The sequence below is a fragment of the Cottoperca gobio genome, chromosome 11, assembly GCF_900634415.1.
Source record: "Cottoperca gobio chromosome 11, fCotGob3.1, whole genome shotgun sequence".
Classification (NCBI taxonomy): Eukaryota; Metazoa; Chordata; class Actinopteri; order Perciformes; family Bovichtidae; genus Cottoperca; species Cottoperca gobio.
In genome coordinates, this window is record NC_041365.1 from 9,605,904 (window position 1) to 9,631,814 (window position 25,911).

Sequence of the window (25,911 nt, forward strand, 5' to 3'; positions counted from 1 at the left end):
GAAACCCTGTAAAAAAAAAGTGCTACTTTTCCCATTCAGGAGGAGGTGGAGCCTCTGCAACAGGTGACAAAGGGAGGTACGATGGAGGATGCACTAGCGGCCAAGACTCAGGCAGTGGAGGAGCTGAGTCAAGAGCTTGAAGAAATCAGGGCTGCCTTTGGTACAGAGGGAGTACAGCAGGTAAATGTTTTACTACTTTATCATGGTTCATACTGTTTCTTCCTCTTTACATTAAAGCTAAACTGCCAGTTCATTTAGAAAATACACATGCGCAATCTGTCTATAAGGTGATTTTAATTAATTGAATTTAACCTTTCTAGCTGCAGGACTTTGAGGCTGCGCTGAAGCAGCGAGATGGCATCATCACCCAGCTCACAGCTAACCTTCAGCAGGCTCGTGAAGAGAAGGACGAGACCATGAAAGAATTTCTAGAACTGACAGAGCAAAGCCAAAAACTGCATCTTCAGTTCCAGCAGGTGGGAACGTAATTAAGTCTAAACTTCTATGTTTTATTAGCTATTCTATCCTACACTTCCTAGCCACTACAGGTTATTATGCTTGTTGTCTATGTATTCAATTAGAAATCAATTTGTTTATTAAAAAAATCCCAGCTGCAGGCGGGCGAGACGCTGAGGAACACCAGCCACAGCAGCGCAGCAGCCGATCTACTGCAGGCCAGGCAGCAGCTCATCCTGTACCAACCGCAGCTGGAGGAGCTCCAGCACAAGCTCAGTGAGATGGAGACGGTGAGAAGTTGACTCGTGTCATCCTGCACACATTCTTTAGACATGTAAGTGGTGACACAGTATGTTCTCAATGTTGCCCCGGCATTTAAAATATATATTTTTTCTTTGTAGTCGGGGAGAAGATCAGAAGAATCATTCCAACAAAGGATAAACGAAAAGGACCTGCGTATTGGTGAACAAGAGAAAGAGATTTTGAGTCAGAAGCAGTCGCTGACACAGTTAAGGATGGCGGAGGAGTCTTTTGCACAAACATTGAAAGAGAAAAACGAGTTAACTGCAGTAATAGCAGAACACGAGCTGTCATTGACCCTGCTCCGAGAGGAACTTGTTCATGTGGCACGGACTACTGATGAGAATAATATAGACCCATCGGAGAAAGACCTGATTATAGCGGAGCACGAGAGAGTCCTTTCAGAACGCGACTGCTCTCTTACTCAGCTCGAGGATGAGCTGGAGTCCACTGAAAAACGCCTGCGTGACCTCCAACAGCGAATGGCTGCAAGAGAGTCAGAGTTTGAAAGCTGCATGGATGAGTTGGATAACAGTAAGTCTGACTTAGAAAGCTGTAAAAGCGAAATAGAGAGTTGTAAATTAGAATTGGAGAAAGAGCGAGTGGAGTTAGAAAGCTGTAAGGGTGAACTTGCAACCTCCAGACAGAAAGAGCGAATGTCATCTAACGAAATCATGCAGCTCATGGGCTCGGTAGAGGACCTGCAGAAGCGTTGTCACCAGGGCAGCCTGTCTGATGGTGACACCATCCAACAAATGCAGGAAGAGACTGTGAGGAAGCTCGAACTCCTCAGGGCAGAGCTGGATGAGATGTACGGACAGCAAATAGTCCAGATGAAGCAGGAGGTTAATTTGCAGCATGCAGCGAAAGTGGAGCAAATGTCCTCGCAACATCTCGCCGAGCTCGAGCTTCTGAAAGCAAAACAACTGTCTCAAAGCTCCACTGCTAGTGTTGAGGTGGACACACTCAATGCTAAGATTAGGGAGCTTCAAGAGACTTTAGAGCAATCCCAAGCAATGAACGATAAAGCCAGACATGAGCTTAGCCAAGTCGCCCAAGAGAAGTTCAACCTGCAGGTCAAGGTTGAGGATCTCCTCCTAAAGCTCCGTTCTACAAAAGAAAAAGTGGATCAGGTTTCCCACAGTCTTATCTCTCAGGAAAGCCAACAAAGTGAACTGCAGCGCCTCCAGGAGACAATTGACAATCTTAAGAGCGAGCTGGCCGCTGCTCAGGAAGCGGCACAGGAAGCAGAAATAAAACATGAATCAGAAACAACCAATTACAAGATCAAGTTGGAGATGCTGGAGAGGGAGAAAGATGCTGTGCTTGACCGCATGGCGGAGTCACAGGAATCAGAGCTGGATCGACTGAGGACTCAGCTTCTGTTTAGCCATGAGGAAGAGCTCACCCAGCTTAGGGAAGACTTGCAAAGGGAGGGCTTCCTGAACACGGAAAACCTTCTCAATGAAGCCGCTGTCAAACACAAGAAAGTGTTGGATGAGCTGCGCATTGGTTATGAAGAAGAACTGCATTTGTTACGAAGAGAGAAGTCAAGTTTCGCCACAGAGCGAGATGAGCTTTTTCACCAAATTCTTGGACTAAAGGAAGATCTGAAGATGGCTTTATACAGCTCCAAAGCAGACGAGCTGGTCCAGCAGCTTCAAGAGCTTCAGGTAGAGCTTGAGGAACTGAGAAAGGGAGGAGGAGAACGAGCTCGAATGGGAAATGAAATTCAGTCGTTACTAAAGAAAACAGAGGTGCTTGAAAACCAGGCTAAAGAAAAAGAACGATGTTGGAAGAACAAATGGGAAGATAAGGAATTGGAAAAAGACACATTGATAGTAACTAATAACACTTTAAAAGAAGAGTTGGACTCAAAACATCTGAACATTGAGACACTCACAGCAGAGAATAATCAAATACAGCAACAAGTTGTTGAGCTTAGTGAGGAAATTGAAAAGCAGAGGACGACTTTCTCTTTTGCTGAGAAGAATTTTGAGGTAAACTATCAGGAGCTGAAGGAAGAGTACAAGTGTCTTATTGAGGCGAAGACGCATTTAGAGGAGAGGACACTGAAGGAGACACTTGAGTTTGAGGCAAAAATTTCCAGCCTTCAGTCACAGATTGGGGAGCTGAAGGAGAGCAGCAGAGATATCAAAATGGACGACATGAATACAGATAGAAGGGAACAAGCGGTGATAGAAAAAGACACTACTGAGATAATGGAGAAGCTTAACGTTACTTTGAGGGAGAAGGAGAGCCTGGCTGGGAGGCTCTCGGAAGTTACAGAGCAACTGACGTTTACAGAGAGAAAAATGGGACATCTGGAAGAAGAGCTGCTGAAAGTGAGGCAAGAAAATGTGAAGGTCATCGCACAAAGTGAAAGCCCAGGGAAAGAAGTGGAAAAGAAGCAAGAGATTATGAAAAAGCAAACGAGGAGGCAGGATACCCAGAGAAAAGCTAAGCTCCAGCATGAAGAGCAAGCTGTTGAGGCGGTTTGTTCTTTTGAGGATCATCACCTTCAGGTTCAATCTTTGCGAGAAGAGATAAAGGCTCTTCAGTCTTCTTACAGGCAGCTGAATCCGAGAGAGACGCCATCCGGCAGACCTTGGAGCTCCAGAGGCTTTCACAGACTCCATCTCCTGCAGCGGTCCAGTCCTCGGGGGAGGGACCTGTTGAAGGACGATCCTCCCCGCACAAGCCCACAGCCTCAGGGTCAAACAGGCGCAAGAGACGGCAGAGGTCGAAGCAGGAGCGCAAACTGGGCACCGCTATTTCAGACGGCAGAGAAGAAAAACAAAGGGAGGGGGAAGAGGAGGCAGTGATGGAGGAAGAGAGAGCAACAAGTGCTGCAGAGCAGGAGATGCAGCCTCAGACGGAGAGCCAGGTTATGTCATGTTCACAAGAGCGGGCCGGTAAGGAGGACTCCACTGACGGACATCAGGGAGACGGAGGCTACATCAACAAACGGGTAGGCACTCACATGTTCCTACTGCTGCACTGTCTTCCTCTTCTTCCCTTTTTAAGTCCGATTAAATTACATGTTTGAGTGAGTGATTTAAAGGCTCTTTCAAAAACTATGCGTGGCAAAAGAAAACGTAGTTGAAATTGCATGTTTCAAAGATATCGCGTTCACAATTAATGCCGTTACGTTTGATGATGTTACATTGAACAGAGTGACTGAGGCATTTTAGCACTGACATGTTTTCTCTCTCGTGACTAACGGTCATGATTGCACATTTCCAGAGTGTCTGCAGCCTTGCTCTCCAAGGTAGCATTGAGCAGCACAGCCATACTGTTGTGTTAAAAGAAAGCCATATGTTTTTTAAGTTTGTGCTGACCATTCAGCGCCATTCATTGTGTGTTACTGTGGGAAGAATAATAAAAAAAGAGAAGAAAATGCGGACACAGTACAGCCTGAAGTGCCAACTCCATCGATATTCCGCTCATTTCTGATTTTAAAGGAACGTCATACAATATTTATACCCATTGATGCTGCTTGTCCTCAAACTGAATTTAATGTTGCTTTTGAAAAGGGCTGAAAACAAACAAAAGAAAGAAAAGAAAACTTCACCCACAGTCTGCTGATAGCTTTGAATCGTTGCCGTTGTGCAGAAATGTGTACATTCTAGTTTCTTTCCATCCTGCAGGGAGTGAAGGGTTTGAGGTGAGAAGCCATTTTACCCCAGTTACTTCTGTGTCTGTGTCACTTCAAGCTGTGTCTCATTTACACCAGGCAAAAGATAGTGAACAGTGTCTGTCTGCCATTTCACATCTGTGTTTCATATTGTTTTTGTCACTTCCTGGGTTGGTTCCTACATATGGTCGTTTTTGATGTCTTTTTAAACGAGCAATAGACACGGTTTTTTCCCTTTTTAACTTATTAATTCTTGATTGCAGAATGAAAAGTCTTCAGAATAATGACATCTATTAGTAGCTATCCCCCGTTAATTGTCTCTTTCTACTTTAAGTCTATAAAAATAGTTGTAAAATGTGCCTCTGATGTTTAATGGCATGAGGAAATGAGATTTTATTGAATATATGTTTAATGTTTTGTGTTAATCCATTTCAAATTTCTGAAATTAACAACGGAACTTAAAGAAGTTTTCTCTTTTAATGATGTATAGTCAAACACACGCAGATCAAACTAGATGATGTCCAGAGTCCTGTGAATTATACTTGATCATTCTGATAATAAGATGATTTCTGCACTTTCTGCCCCCTCAGGAAGTGATACATCATGGTGCATCTTGTCTTTTCTGCCCATCAATTATATCTGTCTGCATTTGTACTGGGGGATATGTAAGACTTAGATTTAAAAATGTACAATATTTTTCTTCTGCTTGCTTGTGTAGGTGAGCAGACATGGGACGGGCCACCACGTGGAGCCAGCGGTGTGTCAGGGAGCTGAGGGAGAGACTACTGAGCATGTAAATGTCACTTACGCTCACATCCTGCCCTTTGCTTTTCAGTGTCCCTCTGATACATCATACAGTGTGGTGTAAAGGTCAATACATAGGTGCTTGTACACAACAAACAATCGGCTTCGTGCAAGAACATTTTCGTGATCTTATCCTAAATATCTCTTACTTTGTTTGTGAGTTTCGCTAAAATTGGATTCAACAAACTCTTAACTGCACACACCTATTATTATAAATGAAGTCCGAGGGTGAGAAGAAAAAACGTAACTGCGGAGCTTAAAGTCATAAATCAGCAGACAAAATCATAACAAATGTAGCAGTGTCGATATTAGAGGACTCAAAACAATGAAGTGATATCAGAGCGGTACTGTGACAGAAATGAAGAGGGAATGTTTGACATGAAGTAAAACATAAAATAAAAACTATCTTCCTAAAGCAAAGCAGTCAGTGATGTTACGCTGTCGGGCGTATGGAGGGTGAACCTTGACAGCACCCTGAGGCAGCTGTCGGTGCGAGAGACATTTCCTAGCAACTACCTTGCCTTGCTAAAAAAGGCCAATCAAATAAATTCTCATTAAATTAGTATGAATATTAATTTTGCATTAAGTTTAATTCATTAATATATTTCACTAATGTTTATTTTGGTGACAAACAGTATTTAAACTCCAAATTCATTCAGATTAGGGCATTATAATTAATTGTTTTAAAATGTAAGTATTTTTCTGTAAAAAAAAGATGCGTTATCTGTACCGCACAGGACTTGTTACTCGATTGTGCCACTTAAAAAAAACAGGTGTTTAGTGCCTTCCTCTTTAGTTGGGGTTACGTTTCTCAGTGTACTTAATTATTTTCATGAAAGGGATTCTGTTTTTGTTGTAGCAGCGGCACATCATTATACAGCTGCCGTCTGTGTGTGAGGCCCTGAACGTCTCTTATCTGCATGTTGTAAGCGGCAACATCTGAGCGGTTGCAGGTTTGAAAGGACTCTCGACACTATACTGTCAGATGGAGTGCGGATCGGGAGATTGTATCATAACAAAGAGTTTTAAATACAGCCTAATTAAAATGTAGAGGGCACTTGTAAAAAAAAAAAAAAAAAAAAGGATCTGACATCAAAAGTAACAGAATCACAATTTCATAATTGTGTAACCCTAACAAATGTGTGCTAATGCATAATTAGAGAAAGAGGCCTCACTGTTTGCCTTTTGTTCTCTGCTACAGAAGTAATAGTAGCCGACCTCTCATCCTGAACGCAGATGGCTTCTGCTACTGCTCTGTCATAGAAATTGGTGTAGTTATGTTAATTAATCATAATGTATATCTGCACAGATTAGCAAATGGATGCATCATGCTTCATAATTTAATTAATGATAAACTAGAAGTGATGTGTATCTTGTGCTTTGTTTTCTTGTGTGAAATGTTTCTAAGGATTTTTTTTTTTATCCGTGTCATTTAGTGTCATCTTGTTGAACTTTTTTTAGGAAACAAGTAATATAAAATCAAATGATGGGGAAAAAAGCGTGTTCCTCTGTTTTAATCCAACCGTGTTAATGTGATGATGTGTCTTCCTGTGGTAAGGGTGAGTGCAGGCTGCAGATGGAGGCCCAGCGCATCAGCCTGTCTCAGATCCACGCCGCCCAGCTCGAGCTGCAGCAGGAGGATTCGGACGACCGCACACACACTCTGGAGCTGAAACTGCAGGACCTGAAAGATGACGGTGACCAGAGTGAGCAGACGTGTAGCCTTTTTTGTGCATTTGTGTTTGTGGCAGAGCACTGAAACAACACTGATGTATATTGTTTTTGTACTCTGTTGGTTGCGTGAAACATATTAAACATTTGAATTATTTATTTAATTCCGTTTTTCTTTTTTTTCTTTCAGATGAACCAAAGATCTTTAAATACCACAACCTGTTACAAGCTGTGTCGGAAGAATGCAGTGAGATCATTGAGGTAATTATTGAAGACAAATGGTTGCAACGTGGGAAGTTTTCTCAATGGATGTTACTAATATGTGTTGCCAAGTTACCGCAGCAGTTAACCTTCTCTGTCTGCTCTGTGTTCAGTGTTTTGGAAAGATGTTTGGTGAAGAGTTTTTGGAGAGCGTTGCTGCAGAGGGCCGGTCGCCCCCTTCAGTGGAAAGACTAGACAATATTGAATCCACCTCCATTGGTCAGGAGGCCAGAGGTAATTTGTCTCTCTAATAAATTGAATTACAGTATAAACTAAAGTATTACGGATGGTATAACTCATATTTCCAGTGCACTGTAGGTCATTCTTAAATTCAATTTATTTATCCATCCATCGTCTACCGCTTATCCGGGATCGGGTCGCGGGGGCAGCAGCTCCAGTAAGGAACCCCAATCTTCCCTTCTCCGGGCCACATCCTCCAGCTCCGACTGGGGGATCCTGAGGCGTTCCCAGGCCAGTGAGGAGATATAATCTCTCCACCGAGTCCTGGGTCTTCCCCGGGGTCTCCTCCCAGCTGGACGTGCCTGGAACACCTCCCTAGGGAGGCGCCCAGGTGGCATCCTTACTAGATGCCCGAACCACCTCAACTGGCTCCTTTCAACGTAAAGGAGCAGCGGCTCTACTCCGAGTCTCTCACGGATGGCTGAGCTTCTCACCCTATCTCTAAGGGAGACGCCAGCCACCCGTCTGAGAAAACCCATTTCGGCCGCTTGTACCCGTGATCTCGTTCTTTCGGTCATGACCCAGCCTTCATGACCATAGGTGAGGGTAGGAACGAAGATCGACCGGTAGATTGAGAGCTTTGCCTTCTGGCTCAGCTCTCTTTTCGTCACAACGGTGCGGTAAAGTGACTGTAATACCGCCCCCTGCTGCTCCGATTCTCCGGCCAATCTCTCGCTCCATTGTCCCCTCACTCGCGAACAAGACCCCGAGGTACTTGAACTCCTTCACTTGGGGTAATGGCTCATTCCCTACCCGGAGTAGGCAATCCACCGGTTTCCTGCTGAGAGCCATGGCCTCAGATTTGGAGGTGCTGATCCTCATCCCAACCGCTTCACACTCGGCTGCGAACCGATCCAGTGACTGTTGAAGGTCACAGACCGATGATGCCATAAGGACCACATCATCTGCAAACAGCAGCGATGAGATCCTCAGGTCACCGAACTGCAACCCCTCTCCTCCACGACTACGCCTCGATATCCTATCCATGAAAATCACGAACAGGATTGGTGATAAAGCGCAGCCCTGGCGGAGGCCAACATTCACGGGAAACGAGTCCGACTTACTGCCGAGTATCCGGACACAACTCTCGCTTTGGGCGTACAGGGATTGGATGGCCCTCAAAAGTGAACCCCTCACCCCATACTCCCGCAGCACCTCCCACAGTATCACCCCGGGGGACCCGGTCATACGCCTTCTCCAGATCCACAAAACACATGTAGACCGGATGGGCGTACTCCCAGGCCCCCTCCAGGATCCTTGCGAGAGTGAAGAGTTGGTCCGTTGTTCCACGACCAGGACGGAATCCGCATTGTTCCTCTTCAATCAGAGGTTCGACTACCGGCCGAACCCTCCTTTCCAGTACCTTGGAGTAGACTTTACCAGGGAGGCTGAGAAGTGTGATACCCCTGTAGTTGGCACACACTCTCTGGTCCCCCTTTTTAAATAGGGGAACCACCACCCCAGTCTGCCAACCCCTAGGCACTGTCCCAGACTTCCACGCAATGTTGACGAGGCGTGTCAACCAAGACAGCTCCTCAACACCCAAAGCCTTCAGCATTTCTGGACGGATCTCATCAACCCCTGCGGCTTTGCCACTGTGGAGTTGTTTGACTACCTCAGTGACTTCCATCAGGGAAATTGATGATGATCCCCCATCAGCTTCCAGCTCTGCCTCAACCATAGAGTTAAACCGTTAGCCTCAACCGTTAGTCGGATTCAGGAGTTCCTCAAAGTGCTCCTTCCAGCGGCCGATAACCTTCTCAGTTGAAGTCAGCAGGGTCCCACCCTTGCTGTACACAGCTTGGATGGTTCCTCGCTTCCCCCTCCTGAGGTGCCGGATGGTTTTCCAGAATGCACCTTGGTGCCGACCGAAAGTCCTTCTCCATAGCTTCTCCGAACTTCTCCCATACCCGCTGCTTTGCCTCTGACACGGCAGAAGCTGCCGCCCTTCTAGTCCTTCGATACCCTGCAACTGTTTCCGGAGTCCTCCCGGATAACATAACCCGGAAGGACTCCTTCTTCAGTCGGACGGCTTCCCTGACCACCGGGGTCCACCACGGTGTTCGAGGGTTACCGCCCCTTGAGGCACCTAAGACCTTGAGACCACAGCTCATCACCGCAGCTTCAGCAATAGCGGTTTTGAACATCAGCCCACTCAGGTTCAAGTGCCCCCAACCTCCACAGGGATGGCTGAAAAGCTCCTGCCGGAGGTGTGAGTTAAAGATCCCCAGGACAGGGGCTTCCTCCAGACGTTCCCAGTTCACCCGCACTCCCCGTTTGGGTTTACCAGGTCTGTCCAGAGTCTTCCCCCACCCCTTGATCCAACTCACCACCAGATGGTGATCAGTCGACAGCTCCGCCCCTCTCTTCACCCGAGTGTCCAAAACATGCGGCCTCAGGTCAGATGATACGATTACGAAATCGATCATTGACCTTTGGCCTAGGGTGCTCTGGTACCACGTGCACTTATGAGCATCCTTATGTTCGAACATGGTGTTTGTTATGGCCATTCCATGGCTAGCACAGAAGTCCAACAACAAACGACCGTTCGGGTTTAGATCAGGGAGGCCCTTCCTCCCAATCACGCCTCTCCAGGTGTCTCCATCGTTTCCCACGTGTGCGTTGAAGTCTCCCAGCAAGACTACGGAGTCCCCTACTGGAGCCCCCTCCAGGGCTCCATTCAGGGTCTCCAAGAAGGCCGAATACTCAGAACTGCGGTTTGGGGCATAGGCACAAACAACAGAGTTTTCCCCCCCATAACCCGAAGGCGTAGGGAGGCGACCCTCTCGTCCACCGGGATAAACTCCAACGTAGCGGCGCTCAGCCGGGGGCCTAGTGAGTATCCCCACCCCGGCCCGACGCCTCACACCTTGGGTAACTCCGGAGAAGAATAGAGTCCAACCCCTATCCAGGAGTACGGTTTCAGAGCCAAGACTGTGCGTGGAGGTAAGCCCCACCAGATCCAACTGGTAGCGATCCACCTCCCGCACTAGTTCCGGCTCCTTCCCCCACAGAGAGGTGACGTTCCACGTCCCCAGAGCCAGCCTCTGCTGCCCGGGTCTGGTCCGTCGAGGTCCTGACCATCACTGCCACCCATGTGACAGCGCACCCGACCCCAGCGGTTTTTTCCCATGAGTGGTGGGCCCACAGGATGGATGGATGGGAGGCACCACGTAGCTTCTTCGGGCTGTGCCCGACCGGGCTCCGTGGCAAACCCGGCCACCAGGCGCTCGCTGTCGGGCCCTCCCTCTGGGCCTGACTCCAGACGGGGGCCCCGGGCTTCCTCCGGGCAGGGTCTCTCCTTTCCTTTCCCTTTCTTTCATAAAGTCGTTTTTGAACCATTCTTAGTCTGGCCCCTCACCTGAGACCAATTTGCCTTGGGAGACCCTACCAGGAGCACTAGGCTCCAGACAACACAGCTCTCAGGTTCATAGGGACACACAAACCTCTCCACCACGATAAGGTGATGGTTCCCAGAGAGGTCAATTTATTTAGATGAAATTAAATTAAGATGCAATAAATATATAACTGGTTGTTCAAACATACTCAAATAAAATCATCAAATTTCTCCATTTAAATCCTTAAAATGTAATTTAATATAATAAAAATAAAAAAATCCTTTGATCTTATCTAGAGCTCTACAGAAATCTTCAGCAGGTGAGGGAGAGGATTGAGCAGGAACATCATCGACTGTCACAGCTCCAGGCTCTGCTGAGAGCGGATGGGAACAAGGTAAAAACATACACATCTGTGTCCCAATTCCCTTCTACAGGCTAATTCTTATCAGGTTTTCAGTGTGTTGTTGGTTCACACTGGAAAATGGCAAAATAAAGTATATACTCCAAAACATTAGCACGTATAAAAACGCATAAGGAAATGGAGGAGTTGCTCAACACCAAAGATTACAAGTAAATCTTAAGAAAAACATTTTCCTGTATATTTATGAAGTTTAATCGTCCGTTTGATTAGCATGCATTGTACTGTATCACTTCCTATTGTAATAAAAGGGGTAAGTAAGTAGATTGTGTAATTTCATGCATGTTGCGTACAATGCGTATGTAGTAGTATGGAATTGGTGCACATTGTTAGCGTGTTAAGGAACAGAGACTGGTATCAACGCTCTCAGAAACACACTAACAAATCTGTTGGACTCCCAGATGACGGAGCTGCAGGGGGCATACGACCAACTGAAGAGCAGCAGTGAGATTGAGATCTCTGACCTGCGCGTGCAAGTTTCCAGCTCGAGCCCCTTTACAAGCAAAGGTAAATGTGGCATCATCCTCGCTAAAGGAAAAGGAAAAGCAAGCAGCTCAAGCACTAATGTCACTAAACACAGAGGCATAGTATGTGTGTGTACCTGTGTGTTCAGCATGTGTCAATCTAGCTGGCAATTAAGCCAAACTTTACTCTGTAAAAGTAATAATGTCAACAGATAGTGATGAACATTTTGCACGTCCTACATATGTATACAATGTAAAATAGGGATGGGACAATATAGGGGTTTATAACTGATCAAAATTACATTTTTAATCTTAATGAGACCTATCCTGGTACAATAAAGGTTCATAAATAAATACAATTTAAAATATATATATATATATATATATATATATATATATATATATATATATATATTCGATAAGAAGTATTTGTTTCATAACAAAATGTAAGGTACAGTGTGTACTGTATGTTTCAGTGACATTTTAAGAGTTTTAAGCATTTATATTATATTATATTGTAAATCGCAATTATTCTGGCCAGGATACTAGTGATATGAAAGGTTCATATAGTCTAATATCTAGATGTATATCTGTAAGCTACAAATGCTAACTTGTTCTTCCTCTTCTCTCAAAAGAGGTGTACAATGTAATTTTTTGTTATATTAAGCCCTCTTTCTGTTTTCCGCACTGTATTCATTCAGTTCTAATTACACACTTTCATAGGTTACTGCTGTGACCCATTTTACCCAGAAAAAACATTAAAGTTTCATCTAATTGATTCTTATCCTTTCCAGTTGAGCATCTTGACATTCACTCTCTCTCTCTCTCTCTCTCTCTCTCTCTCTCTCTCTCTCTCTCTCTCTCTCTCTCTCTCTCTCTCTCTCTCTCTCTCTCTCTCTCTCTCTCTCTCTCTCCCTCTCTCTCTCTCTCCTCTCTCCTCTCTCTCTCTCGGTCAGACCTGGATGAGCAGGCTGGTACACCATGTACCTCTCTTACAAAGGAATTACAGAGGCTGAAGGCAGAAGAGCAGGCGAAGCAGCTCCAGCTGGAGGAGAGTCACAAACAAGAGATGGAGCATCTCCGAGCTCACTACCAGCAGCAGGCCACAGAGAGCGAGGAGCGATACGCCACCGAGCTCTTCATGCTGCAGCAGCGCCTGCAGGATGTGTCAGGCTCTCAGACCCACTACAGGTGAAGACACTGTGAAAACACAATGATGTTGATGTGTCCGCATATGGAATATATTCCTATGTATTCAGACAAAGGCAATGCAGCAAACTCTCCTTACATATTTATACAAAATAAATGTTAAACAAAGAAAAGTTATAAGGTGATATATTGATATACAATGTCTGAATTTGAGATTTCATAAGGAAACAAGATAATTTACATTTAAATTAGTTAGTGAAGCAAATTTGAAAGTTAAAACCTATGATGAAAATAGAAATATCCTGTAAGTCATTATAATGAGAGATCTTCTCGAAATAATGTCTTTCTTATCTCAAAATGACTTAACATCTAAAAAATAATGACACTTTCTGAAAATATTCACCTAATATCTCAGAATAATAATAATAAGTAATTATTTTGAGACAGTTCCTCATTAGCACGACTTGCATGATCTTTTTTCATCACATTGGTATAAAAGGGCTTCTGTAAATCTTAGCTTTTTTTAAAAACTGAATTTTGATCCAGTAAATGAAACTTGTATAGTAATAAAAATAATTAGTTGCACACGGTGGTCTGTATGTCCTGTGCAGCACGTGAAAGCTACCTGACCCACTTCAGTTGACACCAAAGCGTTAACTAATGAAATATTCACTGCGTTGTTTAAAGTGTTGATAATGCCTTTTGTTAGCCCACTAACCTACAAAAGTACCCACTCAGCCACTCCAGATGGCTTCCTGAGGGATGTGCTGTGTAGAAAACAAACTGAATGTAACTTTTTAAGCATGCATCACTCACTATGTTGAACTATATGAGGTTTCTGAAGAACTTCAGTTCTCTGAATACATATGATGTATTTGTAAACTTCTTATATTTGTGACCAACTGGTTGTTTTTTGAACATATGATAAATTAACATATGATTAATCTTCTAGAACCAAACTATATTACTGTGGATGAGCTCTTCCTCGTAGCTAAAGAGAAGCAGATACCTGCTCATGAACTGAGCTGCTGCTGCCCTCCACTGTCGGATATCACATAATGATTTCTACAATGCTTTTCAACACCAATGGACTCATTCAATCCTTTTCGTCTAACTGCCAGACATACAGTCAGATGTGGAATACAATCACAATATATCCACTTACATTAAATGTATATACAGGTTATGAAATATTTATGTCGAGTAACATCATTCATGCAGTGGTTCCAGGTATCATACTCCATATTTAAAAGTGTATTTGTATGGTTTTGGAGTGTAGGTCGGACAAAACAAGGAATTTGAAGAGACCACCCTGGACGTTAAGAAATTATAATATAATCATAATGGGAATTTGTCTTTCTATTTCTTGACATTTTATTGTTATCGATTAAATCCAATAATTGAGAAATTAATAGGCAGATTAAGGGATTTATGAAAATAATCATAAATTGTGAACCAAGATATGAATTACTTCAGTTTGCGTTATTTATTATGTCCTTTTAATATTGTCTTTTTCATATCTTTTTGTTGTTGTTTCTAAGCCAAATACACTAACCTCCCTCTGTAATCATCATATTATCCTTGGGGATAACTCTTCAAATGTGCGTCACTGAACTATTTAGACTTGCATGCTTACAACAAGATGTAAGCTCAGATAGTTTTGACTCCAGTCTGCATTAAAGGTCAATGAATAATAACCATTAGCCCCAGTAAGCTGCTTGATGGTGCTTATCGGTACATTCGAATAATTTACATTTAGACTTACCCGCACAATAGTATAAAAGCACTTTTTGCTACCAGGTAAGTAATTTTAAAGAGAAATAAGAAGAAATAAACTGCACCAAACTGTTCAAGTTATCTGAGGTTGTAGAACAATTATTTAGACTTGTTTCCTCTTTCTGCCCGTCCAGTGCTCCAGACTCCAGCTGTGAGAGGATGGAGGAGCACGGAGATGAACTAAAGGTTTGGCTCCTACATTTTGCCCTCATCTAAATCTTCCACGTCACATGCATCATATCTTACTACGAGCTGTACATGCATTAAGACGCTATGACAGTAAGGGTGGGTGGGAGTGGGCAGTAGCAGCCTTTAGGCTAAAACGTGCCCTAAATTCTCCAGCTTTGTTCCAGAAGCAGGATCATGAACGACCCCTATATCTTAATGATTTAAAAGGGTTGGACGTTACATAAGCTGCCGTTTTAGCATGTTACTCGTGGAACCAAGCCGACGTACTCTAGTCTCGGAGGATTCTGCCTTGCGTGAATGAGCTGCACTCCCATTTAAGCCGTCTCTCACTCACGTCACTCCAACTTCCACCGTGTCTTCGTTTGTCTTTCCCTCCCTCCAACGGCAAAGTTTCCACAGCTCGTGTGACTGTGCAGATATCAGTGGCGAAGATAGTGGAGTGGAAGATTGACAGAAGCACAGGAAGAGCGAGAACAGGAGAGAAACTGAGAGAAATTGGGCATGATGCACTTTAAGATATTTGAAATGGAAATGTTAAGCTTGAGGCAAGTGTTACTGAAGAAACGGAATGACTGTGAAACAGACAAGAAAGGGATTCATCCCAAGACAGAGTGGTAGTGTGTTAGGGGAAGATGTAGCTGCCTGTAATGCAATGCAAGACATCGCTTTATCATCCTGGGGGGGTGGAGAGAACAAACCGGTGTATTAATAGTGGTTTAAGGACGGGTGGGGTTTAGCGACAGTAAAGAGCAACTGTTTATTTCAAGATCAGCCTTGAGGAAGTTTTGTTATCTGCCTCATTTTAACACACTGCAGCTGCTGCTATCTGCTACATTAGTTTTCATTTTGTAACTTGTAGCTGTTCCTTTTTTCTTTTTTTTTCTTTTCTACTTTCGTCACTCTTCGCAGGACCTGGGTGAGGAGGAGCTGTCGGAGGGACGCGGGGAGTTGCGCTGGCCTGTCGGGTCTGCAGGCCTGACAGCACAGCTGCAGGCTCTGAGGAAAGCTCTCTACCACAAGTATGTCCAAGAAGTAGCCGCTCTCAAAGAGCAGCACAACAGAGAGCTGAAGAAACTGACAGAAGAAAAGGAACAAGAGAGGAAAACAGAGGCTAGACAAGAGAAAGAGCAAAATCTAAACGGTATTAACGGCGCTGGGAGCTCCAGTGAGAGCCTCGGGGCGGCTGGGCTGGAAGACAAACAACACTGGGAGAGAGTGGAGGAGGAAGTTGCCAAGGTAGGTGGCCATAAATGTTGTATTACACATTTGATCCCAGAATTGTTAATAACATTGCATCAGCACTCTTACTGTAGATCTATATCAGATAGAGTCCTAAGACGCATTGTCTTTGGTTCCATATTTTCTGACAGGCCATAGTTCAGATGTCCGTGGAGTTTGCACAGAAGATTGAGCTCGCTCGAATCAACAAGAGTGCCTGCCAGAGGAGTGCCTCCATGCAGACCCGGGCAGATGAAGACGAGGTGGAGGAGAGGGAGAATGAGGAGCGGACGACTCCCGGAGCTCCTCTCCCCTCGGGCGCCTGGCTGGAGGAAGTGGAGAAGGAGAGACTGGAGAGAGAGCTGGAGGAGAGGAACGCAGAGATCAGAAAGTTAAAAGAGGAGCTGCAGAAAACGGGTCCAGAGCAGGTCAGTGTCACTAACTGAGCTGATTTACTCTCCACTGTCCCCCCAAGTATTCATTACTGCTGTGTCATTCATTTTCAGATGCACTTTGTCGCAATGCAGGTGTTGCATCGATTTCTCCATCATTGATTATATAAGCTAAAACTAATATCAACATTCTTTCTCACGTTTACGTTGACTAAATCAGTCCCTCAGGGTTACAATGAAAGTTTATCTTGTTGGGTTTGAGCCAGGATACAAGTGTAAAACTATGCAGCAACATGTAATTGTAAAGTGTACATTTTTCTGTTCTTGTTATTCTCCCTCTGAGGTTTTGTGGAAGTGCACACAACTATTCTAGCCTTTAATTTATAATACAGTACCTGCATTTCTTCCACCTACATTTTACGTCCCAAAAGTGTGGAACAAGATATGCACACACACACTTACACCCCCAACATGCATTGAAAGAATCGTTTGTCTGTGTCTCTCACAACAGTTTTAATGATTTCACAAGAAGCATATTTGTTTATAGATTACTGTCAATGAATGACATTTTAGATTCTTGATCGTGCACACTTCCTTTTCTATCTACTCTGCATTCACTAGCTTCCTCATGTTGAATTGGGAATCTTTTTTTTTTTCTTCTCATGCCTTGAAGAGCTAATCCCAGGGCCTGCTAGGCTTTCACTAACCATTTATTGCATGATTAAGCTTTAACTCTGTGATAGCAGGGGCTGTCAGGTTCAGGGTTCTCTGTGAGCTGAGCTGCTCAAACACACTCTTGGTGGTGATTCAGTGAGGATCATTTAGTAAAAGAAAGTTCTTAAGCTTCCGTAATTGGCTTAGATTGCTCGTAATGAGGAAATGATTCTGAAAACACTCATTATTATGTAACTCGCTCTTAAATTCACCTGTATTATGTCATTTCTTTAAAGACTACCAACAGCAATATCATCAAGGTAAAAAGGAAAATAAACTGTGAAGGTTGATTCATGTGACATAGGAAGCCAGAAGGATCTTTTGTTAAGACTTCTCCAGCATGAAGCTTATATATTTTGGACAAAACTCAAACGTTTTTTCGGCCCCAAAAAATATAAATGAAGCAGCTCTAGATTTAAAATGTTGACATCATAGGTTTGAGTTAAGTAAACAAGTTTAGAGATGAGATTATGAAACAATTTCTTGATCTTGAAGTTCTCGTTATCTTATTATATAAGACCATAAAGAATTATTTTCCTTGTTAAATATGTCAATCGGCTTAATTCAAACTTTAATACTATGTTTATATATAACTTTAAATATGTTAAAATACATTAAAGAAATATAAACAATTAGTCTGTAATTGTAATTGTGATGGGCAAAACATGAGAAACATCTTTATGAATAATAAAAATTAACTTTCTAGGATTGTGTCAATATCCAGCAAAATTGTTGGGAAACTCCAAAAGCCCTCGACTCGACCTTTTACAGAAAGGACGAGGATGAAAGCGAGGAGGATCCTGGCAGGTCAATCACTTCCTCTTTTCTGCCAGTTTGAGCTCTTGAGCTCCGGGAGGCGCTACAGAGTCCCTTTGGCAACCAAAAAACTATTAAGAAGTTGGAATCCAAAACATTACCAAAGAATGTGGAGTCAAAAATAATTACCAGACATGGGAACATTTCTAAAAGTGCATTCAGGCTGTAGTCACGGTTCCCACTTGAAAAATAAAATAAAAATTAAGGCCTTGAAAGTTTTTGAAAAAAGCCCTGGATCACAAAAAGAGTTTACAGTGTAATTCAAAATGTGCTCTCATCGGTCTAATGAATTCTTTGACTGAAGTCAGTGCCGGCCTCACTCATCGGCAGTCTCTGCACAGTGCCGAGTGGAGAAGCTGAGCTGCATTTCTGCTGTTGTTTCAGAAGATGGAGCTATCGCCTCTGCGAGTCACTGTGCCTCAGGTGCACCTGTTGCCATAGCTGCACAAAGATAGTAGTGTTTCCCTCGGCTCCAAGGGAGTTAGAAGTGCGCCTTTGTGTTTGTGTGTGCTCGTTAAAAGGGCAGTGTGTTTACGTGCCCCTCGCTGTGCCTTATATGAATGGACTTTTCCTAATGGTCACACATGCAGCCTCACTGCTGCTCGCCGGCCAGAGTTTTCAGGAGTCTGTTTAACCAACTGCGACTTTGCGATGACGGGTCTGCTGTCGGTTTTCTCTCTCCTGCCTGTCCAGGCCCTAAAGAAGAGAGAGGACGGTCAAGAAGAAATTGAGGAAGATCCAGGCGGGCCGAAAATAAAGCCGGCTGCAGGAGGCAAAGTGTCATCACAGCATGATGGAGAGCCCTCCGATAAGGACGCTGAAAGGTAGTGACACAAACTGTATTCACACTCTTCACTAATAACAAAACGTTATGCACAGAGATGCTGCACGAAGGAGAACAACTGAAGTGTGTTGTCTGTCAACAGATAGTTTAGAAGAAACTCTTCTTCACCGTGGTTGTTTTTGTCTTTCAGGAACATCTTGCGTAAGGCTAACGAGAAACTCTGTCAGGTGCTGGTTGACGTCCTGAAGACTACTGCAGCAGCGGAGGAAACTATGGGCCTCCACATGCAGAGTCTGCGTGACGCTTCCAGCAGAGGGCAGCAGGCTGCACCGCCCCACGCCACCACACAGGGAGCAACCGGTCAGAGAGTTAACACCGAGCCCGTCCGAACTTATGCTGCAGGCGAGTAACATCAGGTCTTTGTGATGATGTGTACTCGCAACACAACACCTCAGGGTCGGGCTGAAATGTCTGCGCTCGGCAGTTTTACACAGCAGTAGTGCAAAACAGTTGTAAACCCTTTTATTGGAGTTCTGTTTGTAATTAGACTTCTACAGGTTTACATTTTAAATGTGATTTTAAATTCAACTTTCAACACAACACAGTGTTGCTGACAGCCCTGACTGCAATGTCAGAGAACCTCCTCTTATATAGTTGTGCAAGTGCATCATGTAGTCATGGTGCAGTATTATGCATCATGACTACATGATGCTATTGATCCTCCTCTTTCTTCACCATCAGTGAAGGTATGCATGTGTACAGTTGTCAACGTGATCAAATGCAAATAACAGCTTGGCCAGTTAGTCCTGTGAGTCCGATGTCAGATAAATATCAGATTTGCCCTGCCGTCTGAATGGTTCATTATAACTGCAGGTGGTGACGCTATGGGAGCTAAAGGCAGCAAAGTCTCATGTTAACAAGCTAATCCTGGTGTTTACTGTAATGTAAAAACATTAACGTTTGAGCCTGCTGCGATCATGATATTCCTCTGAGAATGTGAACTTGAGGTTACGAAGTAGAATAATTAATAAGCAGATTACATCATGTTGCTTAAAGGCACATGTCGCGTGTGCGTAGTGTACTGCTTTGAACCAGTTTATGTATGCTCCTTCACCCTTATTATGGTTGTAAACTCAGCACTGCTTTGCATCCTGTTCTGTCATGAATGTACACAACGACTAGTATTTTCTTTTTAGGGTTGTCAGACACTAAGCCTTACACCATTTAGTTTCATCATGCGATCTTCAAAAGGTTTTAAGAAGCTAAATATTTACTGCATTTTACATGATAGTGCTGATCATTCTCTCACAGTATCTTGGTTTCTAAGTCTAAAGTTAGAGCAGATAAAAACATCTACTATCTTCTAAAGGAAGCTGTAATAACCTTTTAGTTAGGGCTGTAACTAACGATTGTTTTTCATCGTTTCATTGTCGGTTAATTGTTTGGTCTATAAAATGTCAGGAAATAGTGAAAAATGTACATCGCAGTTTCTCAAAGTCCAAGGTGATGTCTTTAAATGTCTTCTTTTGTCAGTCCAAACCCCAAAGACATTCAATTTAATATGATATAAAACAGAGAAAAGCAGGATATCTCCACACTTGAGACGCTGAAAACTGAATTCTCTGCCGTTTTTGCCAACTATTTTGATAATAGATTGAATCAATTATCAAAGTAATTGGCGATTGTTACGGTTTTATGAGTCACCAAATGTCTGAGAACTGTATATCTGACATCATGTTCATCAGGTTTGAGTCTGATATATTTCTGCTCTCTGTTCCTCTGGTCACACCAGGTCAGACTGCAGAAAGTTGTCAGACCAGCGAGACCGCGTCCGACGATGCGAGTGTGTGGTCCGGGCAGACGGAGGGTGACGAGGGTCTGGAGGTGTCTCAGCAGATGATGGAAAGCCTGCTGCTGGGGGCGGGGACACAGCTGGAGAACGAGGAGTATCTAATGGGCATCAGCAGCCGACTCCAAACGGCTCTGGAGAAGATGTTGATGGCCATCACCGACACCACCAACCAGGTACAAACCTTTTTGGTTAAGTGGGATCAATTGTTGTCCGCTGTCTGCTTGTATTCAGGAGCATCACTTTATTTTGTTTGTATTACTGCTTATGGCACTTTCAGCTCGCTAAGAAACTCTCACAGTGTTTAATCTAAGGCATGAGTTTCTGTAAGGTACAAAATATTAGTTCATAGTAAGGCTGGGTGAAAGCCTTTTGAAAATGTTACATTGGTGCCAAAACAAAACATTTTTGCAGAACAGATGCATATTTTATCATAACAAATATGCCAGACTGCATCAGTGTCTTGGACATTTTGGGAAACAATCTTAATCACTTTCTGAGTGTTGGACTGAGATGAGATGACCACATACGACACAGCAGTCAGACAGCGGTCCCAAGGCTGGAATCGCTCCCGGGATGTTGCGCTAATGTGCCCTACGCTGAAAGCACTCAGCATTATCTATCTCCTCATCTAACTCTCTGCAAAACAAAAGAAAGGATTATGCACATTTCCCGAAATATAAGCTATTCCTTAAAAAACAAAACCACTGTTTCTTATTAAAATCATCACAAGTTAGAAGACTTTCCTGAGTTACTTAGATTATGATAATCAAAGGACGACTAAACCAGCCGAATAATCTGACCAAACGTTTGATGCCAACCTTCAATACTCTCGTAATATAGTAGGTTTTCTTTTGTCTTTTGTCAAGTGAAATGGGTTCTTTTCAAATTGAGATTTCAGAAGAATTCTTCATGAACAGTCCCGTGTGTGTTTGTGCAGAACGCTCTAGTGACACATTTAGGCTTTGTCAAAACATTTAAATACCCACGCTCGACACTGTTAACCCCCTCTGTGGGTTTCTACGCCTGTTCATGGGGGCATAATGGGGATGAGACTGCAGAATGTGGCCGGCAACAAAGTTGGGCGGTCTAGAAATCGCACACAAAAGATCTGCCTCATTCCCAGTGGTTGCCTATAGATACGAGCTGTATTGACACTGAGCTTTTGTCTGGTCGATCAGCCTATCCCAGTCAGTAGTGGATAGTACAAGTCCACCCCCCCTCAGGCTGTCCATGCATTGCGTCTGCTGTGTCCAGTGTCAGCGCAGAGAGACCGGGCCGGTTTAACTAGGCCATTGAATGCGTTACAGTAACTGACTGCACAGCACATCACATCTTCCCCTTGGCTGAAATAAGAGTTACTCACGCTGAGATGGGTTTTATCTTGCCGATCTAAAAATAGCTTTAAAGAAATTTCAGGCCGAGCATCACTGTTGTTGCAGCACGCATCTACACCGCAGAGAGGTTGAATGTTATCTATTGAATCATTATTGCTGCTCCTGTATATTCACAGCATTTTGATTACGATACATTTTTCTTGGTGGTTTTTCTTCACTTTTTGTGTCATAGAACTGAGATTGTTCTGAAAATTGATTTATTACTGATACTTACACTAAAACACATTAACATTGTTCACTTGTATACCTCAGTGTCACAAGCTTAAGAGATATTAGTTTGCTCCACTAACAGAAGTTTGTTATGATAGTTAAGAATAGAGCTGAAATGATCATTTGATAATGATTTGATCGATCAATCATTGAATTTGTGCAAAAAAATCAAAATTTTAACCCTTTAACAAGCAATTATAAATGTAAACATGGGTTCTGTGAAATTGTTATATTTCACTATTCTGACATTTAAAATTTTAACGATAATATATTAGTCAAGAAAACACAAATAAATGAAGATAATCGTTGGTTGCAGCCCCATTAAAGACCCACTCCAGATTGTACGAGCAGATTACATCTCCTCTAAGTACACAACATTAACAGCACAATAAACGTGTAATCATCAACAAAGCCTCTTAATGGTTTGTTCAATGATTTTCCTGCTGCTATTGATCTGATAAACATTAGTCTTGTCTGTGAGCGGCGCTGACTCGTCACCTCTTGCCTGAGAATCTGCGTCGTGAACTGAGATTAATGCCACAAGCCGGTCAGGAAGGTTAAGTATCTTTGTTGAACTACTGCTGTAAATTATTTGCCTGAGAAAGGTGTTTGCTCACTAATTGTTCACTCCCATTATCTGCCGGTGGGACGTGGAAATTGTTTGTGTGCAGTCAGTGTGACGGATGACATGCCAAGTAGAGACAGGAGCTGGGACCGACAGGCAGCGTGTCAGAACGCCTTAATAGCTTTTTTCTTGAACGTCAAACTGTAGGGTTGGAATCCAGTTTGACAACTTTTAATGGGAAGGGCGTGTCTGTGGGTTATTTGTATGTATGGAGAGAGTCTGTGATCTATTTGCACATTTACCTGGCCCACTGGCTCTAATGACTGAAGCCACACCTGCTTCCCTCCCACTTCTGCTGAACAGTATCCTGCTGTGTGCGATAAATGTAGGAAGTAGAAGAAAAATCCTCTCGACTGAATGGTGGAAACGGCCCTGGAAGTCTGGGATCTAATCTTTTTTTGAAAAGCACTTGGTAGACGGAGGCAAAGTGGGTGTAACAGAATGACAGTAGGCCTGCCTGGGGTAAGTGAAGCTCGCCTGACAGGACAGAGAGATCCGGCTTCAGTGAGTAATATTATAGTAGGAGCAGAGGAGCATGCGTGGAGAGGAAATAACAGCAATACTACAAGGAAGTGAGTGGAAGACTTAAGATCGTGCGCTGTCATTTCACCCTCGGCTGACTGGCGCTCGGACCAAACAATTAAAAGGGGCCCCTGGGAGGCTTCCCTGCAGGTCGGGGTTGCTACGGCGTCATAGTATTGTTAATGAATCTCCAGAGAGCGAGCAGAGAGAGAGGAGAGCAAGCCGGAGCTGACGTGGGGGGGTGAGCTTCACTGAGCGGCATGATATGGTTTTACTCTGAAGACAGAAGGTCAGAGAGAACAGAAAGAGAGAGGTGGAGATCTTCAAAGAGGACAGGAAGAGAAGGAATGCTTGCCTTTTTGTTTCCAAACCTCCTGTGGTAGTGTTCAGGAATGCCTTACAAACAGCCGGACCAAGATGCCACTTCTACTCGCTGTCGAAGATGACACTTTTTGGTCGGACCTTTTTTTTAAATTCCCACCAGATGATCTTCTCTCTCAATATGTACCTGGATATGTGTTGTACCAACACCAGGCAGCATGTGATTGAGATGACGTGAATGTCACCCTCTCCAATTGTTGTTTACTCTTCTTGTGTGTTTGTGTTTGTGTGTGTGTGTGTGTGGGGGGGGGCAAACGCATAGAAACTGTTGCTTGGAGCTATCCACAACGTTGCTCACTGCTTCATTCCCTGCTGGACTTTATTCTCATTTGTGGTTGCACAGCTCAGCCTGACGAGTCATGGCAAATGGAAACCTGTTTTGATGACTCCAGAAAAGGAGCTCCAACATAACTTCTCTTTACATCCATCAATATATTACCATGGATTCCTACCGCTCTTACTGGAACTCGGGCGTGCAGAACAGCACATGGGTGGAAGGGGAAGACCAGGACGTGTACGAGGTGGAATCTCGTGTACCCCTTCCTCGACCTTTCCCATTATGCAGCACCTTGAACGAGAAAAACTCTGTGGTGGTGCATACGCAAATATCACATGTCAATCACAGGACTAAGGGTCACCATCTTAAGGTTATCTCCAAAATCTCCCTGCCCACTCCTCCCTATACAGTAAGTTTACACCTGGTAAATGTTCTGTGTGAGTTTTTAAATAGTACGTACAGATTGGATGTGTGCAGTCTGTGCATCGAGTGGAGAGAACTGTGCTGCTTTATATGTATTATATTTTATAGGTACAATTACCAGAGCCTTTTATGTAGTGCAGGTCTGCACATGCAGGTGTGATGAAAGTTAAATGTCATTCCACGTAACAGCACAGCATCTCTTTCTGTGTTTGCTTTTGAAACATTAGGTGAAAGATTATATGACTCCTCTGTGCCAGGGTCACATTACCACTTCCTGGATCCCATAATGTTACAATTAGACCTTTGCTCAGGGAGATATGGTTATCTTTGGACAGTAAATGCGGGATGAATGTGAGCATGCTGACGGGTTGTTGCATTATGATGAGTTCATAGCTGTACACGGAAAATATGCCTTCTGTCACCTGATCTGAAGGTCATTAAAGAAATGTGATATCAGTGTATTGCATCTGCTCATTTTGTTATTGACTTTTGTACAAGCTGCCTTTTTGTCCAACGCTAGTGCACTTATGTTGAAGTCTCTCTGCACATGCATAAAGAGCAGGAGCTGTGAACCATTAGTAATACAGTGGTGATATGTTCTTAAAGGTGAACACAAAATGCTTTTCTGAGTAAGTTAAAAAACAACTATGATTTGCTTTTTAGTTGCAAATATTTTAAGTGAATCATCCTTTTATTAGCTTGTATGTTAAGTAGACAAAATCAGTGGCTGGAAGATATGGTTGAAATCTACATCTTGATAATAAAAACAATATTTTTTATGTTTGGTTCATATCTTGTTATGGTAAATATTTCATTGTAAATGTGTAAAATAATCAAATTAGAGCTATGGACAGTTGTGCATTACATGAGACTAAACGTCCAGTTAAAATGTCAGTAACTCATTTTGTTTGAAGTTTTATTACAACATGTTTGCAACAGAAATTTGTAGTGCAATACTCCGATCAATATCTAATATAAGATTCAGCTGAAAGCAATGACCGATAATAATAAATCCTGGCCCAACTCCACTGCCAAACATGCACATAGCAGATTTAAAGTGGGGATCAAGTGTTTTGGATTCACTTCCATGATGTTGAGGGACTTTCAGATGCCGGTTTATAAAAGATGTTTAAAGGCTGAAACATACTGGAAATACTAGATCCGACATTTCCCATAATGCAGCTTAATAGCATCTTTCATCAGATCCTCCTCCAATTAGTAACACAGGCTTTCTTTTAAAAATTCTAATAGTTAAAAAGCCAAGATCGCATCATCAGCTACATTAAACCGCTGTTTTCACCGCCTGAGTAGTTCTCCTCGTGACGAGTAAAAATACCTTCTTGTGTAAAATCAACACCATCTTGTTCCTCTTCCCCTCTCAGTTTGAACATGCCCGGATCACCCAGACTGAGCTGATGCGGGAGTCCTTCCGCCACAACAAGGAGATGAACGAGCTGCTGCAGAAGCAGGAGGAGCTGCAGGAGAGGTTGTCCGAGGAGGCCCGGGCACGTGAGCAGCTGGCTCTGGAGCTTCACCGCGCTGAGGGTGAGTTTCTCTGCATAACGCAGGTTTTATACATGAGTGTATTAATGTGTTTTAG

At 43.4% G+C, this 25,911-nt stretch overlaps 1 protein-coding gene across 1 annotated transcript in view; it reads left to right on the forward strand.

The window, feature by feature from the left end:
• akap9 (A kinase (PRKA) anchor protein 9) overlaps positions 1-25,911 on the forward strand; it is a 64,688-nt gene that overhangs the window by 13,269 nt on the left and 25,508 nt on the right. The window contains 19 exon segments of the mRNA XM_029442772.1: positions 40-180; positions 321-476; positions 612-746; positions 858-3,315; positions 3,318-3,727; positions 5,112-5,186; positions 6,756-6,903; positions 7,059-7,129; positions 7,243-7,363; positions 11,004-11,101; positions 11,527-11,632; positions 12,546-12,780; positions 14,649-14,700; positions 15,613-15,939; positions 16,074-16,349; positions 18,537-18,667; positions 18,818-19,029; positions 20,420-20,652; positions 25,694-25,856. Of these exon segments, the coding sequence (XP_029298632.1) occupies positions 40-180; positions 321-476; positions 612-746; positions 858-3,315; positions 3,318-3,727; positions 5,112-5,186; positions 6,756-6,903; positions 7,059-7,129; positions 7,243-7,363; positions 11,004-11,101; positions 11,527-11,632; positions 12,546-12,780; positions 14,649-14,700; positions 15,613-15,939; positions 16,074-16,349; positions 18,537-18,667; positions 18,818-19,029; positions 20,420-20,652; positions 25,694-25,856 (5,548 nt within the window).